General features: G+C 44.1%; 1 protein-coding gene across 3 annotated transcripts in view; it reads right to left on the minus strand.

The window, feature by feature from the left end:
* Nucleotides 1-12,263, minus strand: part of LOC146702493 (signal transducer and activator of transcription 5B-like) — a 101,178-nt gene that overhangs the window by 35,412 nt on the left and 53,503 nt on the right. For all 3 annotated transcript variants that reach the window (XM_085465400.1, XM_085465398.1, XM_085465399.1), the window contains 2 exons: nucleotides 6,870-6,959; nucleotides 5,810-5,987 (listed from right to left, as the gene is read on the minus strand). In XM_085465400.1, coding sequence (XP_085321526.1) covers nucleotides 5,810-5,987; nucleotides 6,870-6,959 — 268 coding nt within the window. The remainder of the gene's footprint in view (nucleotides 1-5,809; nucleotides 5,988-6,869; nucleotides 6,960-12,263) is intronic.

Raw genomic sequence — 12,263 nt, forward strand, 5'->3', positions numbered from 1 at the left:
TATTTTGATTCACAGAACCATTAGTCTAGGCCTTTTAGTTCAAATTCTATTCACTTATGTTTGTAAAATGATCAGGGAAGCTACTGCAATGTTGCCTGACAACATTTTTATGACAGCTATATTCACCTGTACATTTATTATATATTATAATACATTGACACGCAATTCTCTGGAGAACACTGGTTCGCAAGTAGCCTATCACTAGCAAACAAACAGCTATCCATTTCAGCCATTTCAAGGAAAATATATGTATAATGCTTACTGTTTATTAAAGAAAAGTATCTTGAGTGGAATTCAAATTGCTGGATCGGCGGACAAAAGCCGTTTTCTCGAAGAACATTTGTTTTTGAAGGCGGGTATTTTTCGAAGTCGCAAAAGTATGATGTCACAAGAAGGTGATTGGTCACTTGTAATGTGGACCCTGGAAAAACATTAATTATGATGATGTGGGAACAACGCCAACACGAGGATATCAGATTGTCCATATAAATACAATTGAATTGAAATTGAATTGAAGCTATTCTGTTATACCTGCATGCAAAAAATACACTGCACCCAAAACATTTTATAGTTCAGCATCACTGATCAATCTAATAAATTTAAACCTACACCATCCTCCCTATTCTGGTATTTTAAAGAGTACTTACCTACCTAACTAATAGGGTTAACTAATAGTATTAGGGAACCACCCCCCACCCTTAATTGATGTAATCAACTTTAATTTAATGCAAGTGTAAAACAAATGGACAGAAATAAATTATTTTTCTACAATAATTAAATAGATTCAACATCTTTCTTCAACAGAACTGCAGACTGCACAGATGGTATCTTCCCAAAGGAAAAAGTACTATAGCTTACTAGGGTATATTAGACTTAACAGTTACTATATACAGTAATGGACTTCTATACATTTAATCAGATAACCACTTTTGTTGTAAGATTCAGATAATTATTTATTCAAAGTTTTAAATGACATAACAAAGAAAAGTATTTCCTTGTGCCCCCCTCTCCCTGTTAATGCCCTACCTGGGCCCCTGGCAAAACTTTGTTAGACCCGCCCCTGCACAGTTACCAGCTGTCAGCTACATAGAAAAGGATCCTGGTGTTATTTGTCTCTCAGAAACAGTTCATAACTTCCTTTCAACTCATTCATGTCACCTAAAAGGTAAACCTGTTTCTCCATCACCAGTTCAGCTCTGATGATCCAGTAAGGACATCTCCTGGTTTCATCTTCATGTTTCCCTCTCACCACATAAACAAACCGACATCATGACCAGCAGCTTTACAGCTGTGGCTCCAGCAAACATCAGCTGATACTAGAAAGTAGTATTAAATAAATTCTAACAACAGCTGATCAAGCTTAAACGTGCTGCTGTTGTCTATCCGCTGGTCTCCTCTTTCTAGAGAAAAGTGGGCGATAAACAAACAAGAAAGACTGGACTTGCGGCAGAAAAGCCGATCAGCTGATCATTGATCAATTTCTTGTTTGAAGTAATAAAAGTAAGAGGGCAGCACGGTGGCACGGTGGTTAGCACTGTTGCCGCACAGCAAGAAGGTCCTGAGTTCAATTCCACCATCAGGCCGGGGTCTTTCTGTGTGGAGTTTGCATGTTCTCCCCGTGTTTGCGTGGGTTCCCTCCGGGTACTCCGGCTTCCTCCCACCGTCCAAAGGCATGCAGCTTGTGGGGATAGGTTAATTGATTTATCCAAATTGCCACTAGGTGTGAATGTGTGAGTGAAAGTGAGTGCGAATGGTTGTCTGTCCCTGTGTGTTGGCCCTGCGACAGACTGGCGACATGTCCAGGGTGTACCCCGCCTCTCGTCCTATGACAGCTGGGATAGGCTCCAGCGACCCTGAAAAGGATAAGCGGAAGCGAATGGATGGATGGAAGTAATAAGAGGAGAGGGAGGGGAGAGAATGAGAGAAGTAGATACAACTGCGCAGCAAAGGCAGAATAACTCCAGCTTTGTGTCCATTTTTTAATTCTAGCTGAAGTCCAGGACAAATCGCTTCCTTTTCACCTCAGTATGGAGCTCCGATGGCCAGTCCAGCTGTGGCTCCATATATCAGCTGTTAAGCTTAACATGGAAATACTCTGCAAACATTCAGGGATGAACTTACACACTCGCTTCACTTCTCTGGGATAGTCTGTGAAGGTTCTCAGTCATCCAGGTCATCGTAGTCAAAGGAGCTTGCAAAGAAAAGCGTCTGGACTTCTTTAAGTTACTTGAAGACGTTTCACCTCTCATCCGAGAAGCTTCTTCAGTTCTAAGGTCAAATGGTGGAGAGTCCCAGATATAAACCTAGTGGGAGTTTCCCCCCACAGAGGGACAAAAGGACCCCCTGATGATCCTCTAGTCGCCTGAGCCAAGGTGGGAAACTGGGCGTGGGTCCCAATCAGTCAGAGTTTCGGGTGTGTTCATTGTGAAACCTGGCCCCACCTTATCATGCGAATTCCTGAGGTCAGATGGCCCAGGATGTGAGTGGGCGTTAAGGCGTCTGGGAAGGGATCTCAAAACTGGATTATAGATGGCAGAGAGTTGGTGTCGTAAACCCCCGCCTCTGTTCAAAGATGGTCGCTCACAGTGGACATAGATGCTTCTTTCACTCCTCTTTCAAACCATCTGTCCTCTCTGTCCAAAATGTGAACATTGGCATCCTCGAAAGAGTGTCCTTTATCCTTAAGATGCAGATGGACTGCTGAGTCTTGTCCTGTGGAGGTGGCTCTTCTGTGTTGTGCCATGCGCTTGTGAAGTGGCTGTTTTGGTCTCTCCAATGTAGAGGTCTGAGCATTCCTCGCTGCACTGTACAGCATACACAAACTTAACAATGTGGTGTATGTGCTACACGGCGCTCAAAAATCTGCCAAAAATGTTTTAGTACGACTTTGGTTGCTATGAAGTCGCACCGCTTGTTGGATTGTTGGAGCTTTACGGCTGCCATAGTCAGGAGGTAGTCAGGAGCCTCGCTGAGGAATCTGAGTCCTAAACTCCGTAAATTCAGGTCCCAAAGTCAAACGAACACTGCAGCATCACTGAGAGTTAAAAACTGTCTAAATTATTTCACCTTTAATAAAATGATCAGCATTGCTGCTTTACCAGGTGTAACAAGTAAGTTTAACATCCAGGCATCCATGAAAACAGGATTTATTACATTTAACAGAGTTAGAAGTTAGCAGGAAGTTAGCTCGATTCCACCTAAACATGATGTAGCATGTTCTGACCAGTGTTGGTCAAATTACTTGAAAAAAGTAATCAGTAACTAATTACTGATTACTTCCCCAAAAAAGTAATCCCGTTACTTTACTGATTACTTATTTTCATAAGTAATTAATTACTTAGTTACTTTTTAAAAACACGATTTACAACCTGAGTAGGTGATAAAGTGATAGATCTTTCAGCCCAATTCTACTTTTTCTACATAATCCATCATACAAAATGTAATCAAATGGAAAAGTCTCTTTTTAAAACTTGTTTTATTAGTTTTAAGCTTTTAACTTTATGCATCAAGCAAAAATTTAATTATATGCAACATTCTCTGACTGGAAGAAATTTGTTTAACATTTAAACCTATTTTCTGCACATTCGAGCACATAAAATATTTTTTGTGTTTACACTCACTCTTTCAAATAGATGCAAGTAAAACACAGCAGAAAATAAATAAAGTCAAAGACTCAGCGGTCCTGTTGCTCTATTTTCACCTGTAAAGCAGGAGTGGGGCAGGCGGAGGGTTACCCTGGTGCAGGTGTGCCGCGGTCAGTGGAAGAATCCGCGAGTTTCTTTGTGAGTTTCCCATTACGTCGTAGCTACTCGGTGCTTGTTGGAAGTTTAGGGTTTTTTTTCGCTGTAAAAAGAAGTTTTCTTCCCACGCACAGCGGACACTAATGTTTTTGTCACTTTTTATGGAATCAAACTCAAAGTAAGGTCAGTACTTCCACGCTTTAAACGCTGCACGCTCATACTCTCTCCTGCACTCGATATGTGATCCATTGTTGATCTGCACACAGCTGTTGTCACGAACGTCGCACTCGCTTACGTCACTGTCATGAGACATTCTCGCAAAGAAATCACGGTTTTAGTAACGCAGTAACGCAGCGTTCCTATGGGAAAGTAACGGTAATCTAATTACCGTTTTTGCAATAGTAATCCCTTACTTTACCCGTTACTCGGAAAAAGTAATCGGATTACAGTAACGCGTTACTTGTAACGCGTTACTGCCCATCTCTGGTTCTGACTGAGAGATTTCTGAAAAATTCAAACGTACAGCTCTGCTATCACTTCCAACATAAATGAAGACAGGAAACTAAACAGCAGTGACGTTTGTAGGGTTACTGAAGTTGGGCTAGCTGGTATATAATGATGTGCTACGTGATCGCTAGCAACACAGCTATGTTAGCATAAACAGTGAAGCTGGAGGACGAACACTAACACTTTTCCACTCGATAAAAGTTAACGTGAAGGTTCCTCATGGTTAGAGACAAATGCAATCGCATGGCAGGATGCTGTAAACGAACCAAACTTCAGTCAGGAGAACAACTGAGATAATCCATCCACAGTACGAAGTTAGTGATTCATATACTGCAACAACATGGGAATAGAGCAGCTGTGATAGAATACAGCGTTAATGAATCAGTGGTACAGAAATGGAGGAAGCACGAAGAATGAGTTGGGGAAAGTTTGACTTATCTGACTGTTTTGTTTTGCTTTATGCGCCTTATGGTCCAAAAAAATACGGTACCTCTGACAAGAAAGGCTAATTTCTGCTATTCAACACCGAAGAAATTTCAACTTTCACAAAATAATGCCAAATTGCAACACTTAGCTCTGTCTCTAATAAAAACAATGTAACTTTGTGAAAAAGAGAAAGGTTTCTATTGAGATTTCAGTTTTTTTACAACTACAAAAACAAAAAAACTGGACAGTCAATGAGCTACCAGAACATTTTCTGTAATTTTACACGTTTATTTCGTACAGTCCAAAGAGTCGTGCTGACAGATTTCCTTCTTTGTCACAGCAGATTTACCTTCATCATGTAGAAAAACAGTTAAATATGTGACTTCTTTACAATGACAGAAAACAGAGTCATGAGTCCGGCCCGCTTCAGATCAAATCGAGCTGTATGTGGCTCTCAGTGTAAATCCTGACAGCCCTGCTGTAGATGATGAGATATGAAAGTCTTTACAATTTTACACTGAGGACAATTTTTGACGGGTTTTTTGGCGTGGAGCTTCAAAGATCTGATTCTGATTCTCTCAACTTTTAAGAATTTCAGCTTAGCAAAAATTTAATATGAGGTCAGCAGTACACTGTAGGTGTCCTGTTTTAGGATCATATATTAAATTTTAGAACTAGAATAACAAAATTTATCACTGATGTGAAAGACAGACTTTGGGCCCTCCTGTTATTCACGGAGGTCAGAGCGATGGTCCAGTGAAGGTCATAGCTGCTCCGGAGCAGGTTAGGTTCAAGTCCAAAGAGTCTAATTAAAATGAACTGATATTTTGTTTTAATTACACATTTTCTCCATTTAAACATCTGATATGCTGTTTATGTTTGATTGAGCAATGTGGTTGCAGTTTTCTTTAGTCTTCAGTAAATTAACTTTTTGTGCATATTGTCTAAAGAGAGAGAGACAGGGATAGGGAGAAAGAGCTCCGAGTGTGATGCAAACAGTTACAGGTTGTTGTGTTCTGGTGGGAAAACCAGCAGAACTTAAAGAATAGATTCAAATCTAAAATGGTTCCAGTTGTACTGGTGGGCTTATTTGCTTCTACATTCTTACCACTTGTGTTTCTCTCTCTCCTCCTTACCTTGAATGCGCATGTTCTCCTGGTACTGGATGATGAAGTACTCCTGGCTCTGCTGCAGCTTTCTCAGTTCATTCTCAGTTTCCTGTGTGGCTAGTCGGAGCTCCTCAAAGGCCTGGTTGATCTGCTGGTGGCGCTGTGATAGCGTGTCCATGGCCTGGCTCCCACTTCCACTGCTGGCCTAGACACCAAACAGATGATGAAGGCTTAAAACAAAATCAGGACAAAATCTGCTCCCAAAACTCTTATTTACACCTTCTGTGTACGACAATAACTAAAGGCAACTGAATATGAACACCTGCAAGGAAGACACATTGAGTGGGGTGAGTAGGATGTGGGATGGCGTGCTTTCTGGTGAAACTGTATGTACCAACTACAAACCTTTCCCCAGAAATTTGCTATTTATTTATTTTGCATGAAATATAATGCAGTCAGTATGATGCTATTGTTTATTGCTCTACATATTAGCTTAATGTTACTCCTGCAGAATAAGTGCACATACAGATGTTTCTGCACTCTGTCCTCCGCTGTATTTTTGTTTGGGGACGTATGCTTCAAACTGAAAACACCTTTTTAATCGGATCAATCGACCCCTGGACTGTCAAGTTTTCATATCACAGTCAAACTGTCTGCACATGTATCATTCTGCTCTGTCTTTTGCCGTGATTTCCATCTTGAACATACTGATGACCAAAACAAAGCGAGAAGCGCTTTCACATATTATTAGTTGGCAACTGAACTGTGCATTAACCTGGTAACTTCAAACATGCTGGTTTAAAGACTGAGGTTAGGCACTCCACACTGTGAGCTTCTCCCGTCCTCCTGCTCCCTCTGGGCTCCACCGTGGTTATCAACCTGCCCCTATATCTAGAACAAATGGGGATACGTATCCTCTTACTACTCAGGAGGACTTGTTTCTTCTTGTGCTCCGAGTTGTTGGTATATGCAGCCTAGCAAGCTCCAACAGGCCAGATAGACAAAAGCTGTAGCTGTTATGTATGGTTCCTAACCTACCCACAACCCTGATTCCTGCAGTATTAACGCAGCAATTTCTTCGACTTACATTTGTAGCTTCTTGAACGAGCCTCTGCTCTGACTGCAGGATGTGTTTAATGCAGCGGACCAGTTCCAGAGGACAACGGTCGTAGGTGCTCTACAAAACAGACACACACTTAATCACATCAGGATGCAACGTTCTTTATGTGTAGTTTAATATAAGCAAAGGCATGAATCAAGTAATACAGGCTTGATTTTTGACATTATCGTTTAAATATTTTATATGCATGAAAGATCCAAAATCTTTTAACTACACATTAAAAACCCACCAAAAACAAAAAACTCCAGACACAGAGTTAAGCATACAAACTCAACAAACTAATGCCAGTTCAACCTCTTCAACCCTCCATGGTCGTGGCAGATAGCTGCCCTTCCCTGGGCCTGGCTCTGCTGGAGGACAGGTCAGAGTGCTTTCTCAGACTGTGTGACTGATTAGTTTTCTCCTGTTGGGTCTTTACCTAACAGCATAAAGCCTCTTTATGTGGTCATTGATGTAATTTAATGTTATATGCATAAACCCAAACTGAGTTTATTACAATAGTTATTATACACATCTTTCATTCTGAGAACACATGCAAGGCTTCTTTGAATTAACTGGTTTGACAAAACCTGACGCTCGAGTCAGAGATAACAGGATAACAGGTGTCACAACTTTTTCTGCTTCAGCTTGTATATGAGCTCACATGACGAGCAAATGCAGCACACACACACACACACACACACACACACACACACACACACACACACACACATATAGTGCTATCAAAGTCTTCATAATCTACAGTGATGATATCAAAAGATTCAAAGACTCTGGAGAAATCTCTGTGTGCAAGGGTCAAGGTAGAAACTCAATATTGAATTGAATTTCAGAAGTAGTCGTAGAAGTAGTAGCAGACACTCTGCTGTCTTGTCTGGGCCAAAGTTCATTTAAAATGGACTGAGGCAAAGTGGGAAACTGTTCTGAGGTCAGCCAAAATGAAATTTGACGTTCTTACTGACAAACGCGGCTGCAGCGTCGTCCGGACTAAACAGGAAAGACACCAGCTAGCTTGTTATTTGTGCTCAGTTCAAAAGCCTGCATCTCTTAAATGGAGGTAAAGTTATTCTCTATTAATCAGTGATGAAAAGTATGTACGGGTATATACAGATACTACCATCCAGACAATGTGGGGTCAAGGGTATAACTGACCATTTTGACTATTTCACCTTTAAAAACTGTTTACATTAAGATGCAGCCTCTGTGGTTTTTGCACAACTATTTGCAGATCAATCAGGAATCGCTCCTGTCAAGACAGAAGCACATCACATGTCTGACAAACACGAGGGCGCATCACTCCTGTGTCTACCTGAAGGAAGCGTTTACACTGCAGTCTGCTTTTGTCGTATTATTGTGTTGACACACAAAAATGACTACACAACATTCCAAACGTGCCAAATGTCTTAAATTTCTAAAATCTCAAAACTTGCTGCTGATATTGCCACTCTTACTTTTGCCATCGCTCCCACAACTTCTCCCTTTTTCTCAGTAACCAAATGCTTCGTGACGTGGTGCATTTTTCCACCAATAGGAAAGGGACAGCGTCCACAGTATAAAGCATTAACACTAGCGAGCCATGGTACTGATTATGTTGAGGACATTTGTATATGTTCAGATAACTCCATCATCAGCTGTTTTTAGGTCATTCTTTCTAATACTTCCTGAAAATGAAGTGCAAGCTCAGGAATAACAGTTTTGACAGACCGTAGAACATCGAGCAGTCATCAGAGACACGGACAACTGAGCATGATGAGACTTGTACACAGAGATAAAACCACAGCTGTACTGAAAATTGTGAGGAGGTGAAGAAGAAGAAGGTCTTTACTTTTATTCAGGTCATGCTTTTGATTATTTTAAAGGCTGTTCCTGGAACTTCCTGACCACAATTCATATATAGTCTCCAAGAAGGCTTTGGAACCTAAAACTAAAGCAGCTGTTGTTCTTACCAATTTCATAAAGATGCTGTATTGTAGTAAGAAATATACACATTGTAACTTAAGATGTAAGAAGCCAGAAAACAGTCAGTGTGCACTTAAACACAATCATCTATTAAACATCAGAACATCCATCCATCTTCATCCACTTTATCCGAGACCGGGTCGCGGGGGCAGCAGCCTAAGCAAAGAGGCCCAGACCTCCCTCTCCCCAGCCACCTCCTCCAGCTTATCCGGGGGAACACCAAGGCGTTCCCAGGCCAGCCGAGAGATATTATCTCTCCAGCGTGTCCTGGGTCTGCCCCGGGGCCTCCTCCCGGTGGGACATGCCTGGAACACCTCACCCAGGAGGCGCCCAGGGGGCATCCTTGTCAGATGCCCGAACCACCTCAGCTGGCTCCTTTCGATGTGGAGCAGCAGCTGCTCTACTCTGAGCCCCTCCCGGATGGCCGAACTTCTCACCCCATCTCTAAGGGAGAGGCCAGCCACCCTTCGGAGGAAGCTCATTTCTGCCGCTTGTATCCGCAATCTCGTTCTTTCGGTCACTACCCCCAGCTCGTGGCCATAGGTGAGGGTAGGGACGTAGATCGACCGGTAAATTGAGAGCTTCGCTTTTACACTCAGCTCCCTCTTCACCACGACGGACCGGTGCAGCGTCCGCATTACTGCAGCTGCAGCCCCAATCCGTCTGTCGATCTCCGGCTCCCTTCTCCCATCACTCGCGAACAAGACCCCGAGTAGGGCTGCCACAAACGATTATTTTGATAGTCGACTAGTCACCGATTATTTTTGCGATTAGTCGACTAATCAGATCATCATCCATTGAACGTAAAAGTACAGCTTATTGCACCAGCAGCATCTGCTCTTATATAACTATCATTAGCTTACAGCTTTAAGTGTTTAAGGTCTGTGCTAACTAAAAATAAAGACAAGATGATAGTTAATTGAATTCTAATTAAATGTGCAGATTGTTTCGGTGGAGTTTAATAAACTCAGCCGATTTACTCAGGAACAAATAAAATACTGAAAAAAGCCAAACAATAACATTTTTAAGTTATCTAAGTGACTTGTATATGTTTAACCTGAGTAGGGCGGTGGGTTTGAAAACGATCTGCCGGGAGTCCGGTGCTCTCATGGCCCCCGGCTAGCTATCGAGCTAGCGGGTAACAGACGCCTCCGAAAACGTCGGAGCGCTTTTGAAAATATGTGGTGTCTTGATAAACTGAGCAGATATTTGAGGTTTACACAGCTACATTCTCGCCTGAAAATATGTTAAACGTTTATTTTGTGACCCAGAAAGAATAATAAGAGTAATATTAAAACTAACTAGCTGCCGCCATTGTTGTCGCTGGGCCGCGCTATGAATTCTGGGACACAGTTTCTTCTTCTTCGGGGTTTAACGGCAGCTGGCATCCTTGTACATGCAGTGCTGCCATCTTCTGTTTCAGTCCGTTATTACACTCTTAAATCCTGCTACTTATTCCTGCTTTTGGGATCTTACAAAGCTTCAAATGACGCGTCGACTATTAAATCAGTCGTCGACGATTTTGATAGTCGACGTAATCGTGACTAGTCGACTAATCGTGGCAGCCCTAACCCCGAGATACTTGAACTCCTCCACTTGGGGCAGGAACTCATCCCCGACCAAGAGTGGGCACTCCACTCTTTTCCGGCTGAGAACCATGGCCTCAGATTTGGAGGTGCTGATCCTCATTCCCGCTGCTTCACACTCGGCTGCGAACCGTTCCAGTGCGAGCTGGAGGCCCTCACCCGATAGAGCCAACAGAACCACATCATCCGCAAAAATCAGAGATGAGATTCTGAGGCCACCAAAGCGAAAGCCCTCCGCCACTTGGCTGCGCCTAGAAATCCTGTCCATAAAAATTATGAACAGAACCGGAGACAAAGGGCAGCCCTGGCGGAGCCCATCACCCACCGGGAACGAGTCCGACTTATTGCAGGCAATGCGAACCAAGCTCTTGCAACGGTTGTATAGGGATCTAATGGCCCGTAGCAATGGGCCAGACACCCAATACTCCCGCAACACCTCCCACAGGACACCCCAAGGGACACGGTCGAATGCCTTCTCCGAGTCCACAAAACACATGTAGACTGGTTGGGCAAACTCCCATGCACCCTCAAGTATCCTCGAGAGGATAAAGAGCTGGTCCAGTGTTCCGCGACCAGGACGAAAACCGCATTGTTCCTCCTGTATCCGAGGTTCGACTAGCGGACAAACTCTCCTTTCCAGCACCCTGGCATAGACTTTTCCAGGGAGGCTGAGGAGTGTGATCCCCCTGTAGTTGGAACACACCCTCCGGTCCCCCTTCTTAAAGATGGGGACCACCACCCCGGTCTGCCAGTCCACAGGTACTGCCCCTGATCTCCACGCAACATTGCAGAGGCGTGTCAACCAGGACAGCCCTACAACTCGGGGCGGACCTCATCAACAGCAGGGGCTCTGCCACCAAGGAGTTGTTTAACTGCCTCAGTGACCTCACCCCCGGAAATTGGCGGGTCATTCCCCTCATCCCCAGACTCTGCTTCCTCCTCGGAAGACGTGTCAGTGGGATTAAGGAGGTCCTCGAAGTATTCCTTCCACCGCCTGACAATTTTCTCAGTCGACGTCAGCAGCGCTCCACCAGCACTATACACAGTGCAGGTAGAGCACCGCTTTCCCCTCCTGAGACGCCTGACGGTTTGCCAGAATCTCTTCGAGGCAGTCCGAAAGTCTTTTTCCATGGCCTCTCCGAACTCCTCCCACACCCGAGTTTTTGCTTCAGCCACTGCCCGAGCCGCATTCCGCTTGGCCTGTCGATACCTGTCGGCTGCCTCCGGAGTCCCACAGGCTAACCAAGCCCGATAGGACTCCTTCTTCAGCCTGGTGGCTCCCTTCACCTCTGGTGTCCACCATTTGGTTCGGGGATTACCACCACGGCAGGCACCAACCACCTTGCGGCCGCAGCTCAATGCAGCAGCTTCGGCAATGGAGACGCTGAACATGGTCCATTCGGACTCAATGTCCCCAGTCTCCCTCGGAATGCTGTTGAAGCTCTGCCGGAGGTGTGCGTTGAAGATCTCGCGGACTGGGGCCTCTGCTAGATGTTCCCAGCACACCCTCACTACGCGTTTAGGTGCACCAGGTCTGTCCAGCGTCCTCCCCCGCCACCTGATCCAACTCACCACCAGGTGGTGATCAGTTGACAGCTCAGCCCCTCTCTTTACCCGAGTGTCCAGAACATATGGTCACAGGACTGGTGATACGATTACAAAATCGATCATCGACCTACAGCCTAGAGCGTCCTGGTGCCACGTGCACTTATGGACACTCTTATGTTCGAACCGGGTGTTCGTTATGGCCAAACTGTGATTAGCACAGAAGTCCAATAACAAAGCACCGCTTGGGTTCACGCCCCTCCAGGTCTCGCTG

This window comes from Copadichromis virginalis, linkage group LG8, assembly GCF_057382275.1.
Source record: "Copadichromis virginalis isolate Kocher_CV1m ecotype Utaka linkage group LG8, C_Virginalis_male_GT1.1, whole genome shotgun sequence".
NCBI classification, from domain to species: domain Eukaryota; kingdom Metazoa; phylum Chordata; class Actinopteri; order Cichliformes; family Cichlidae; genus Copadichromis; species Copadichromis virginalis.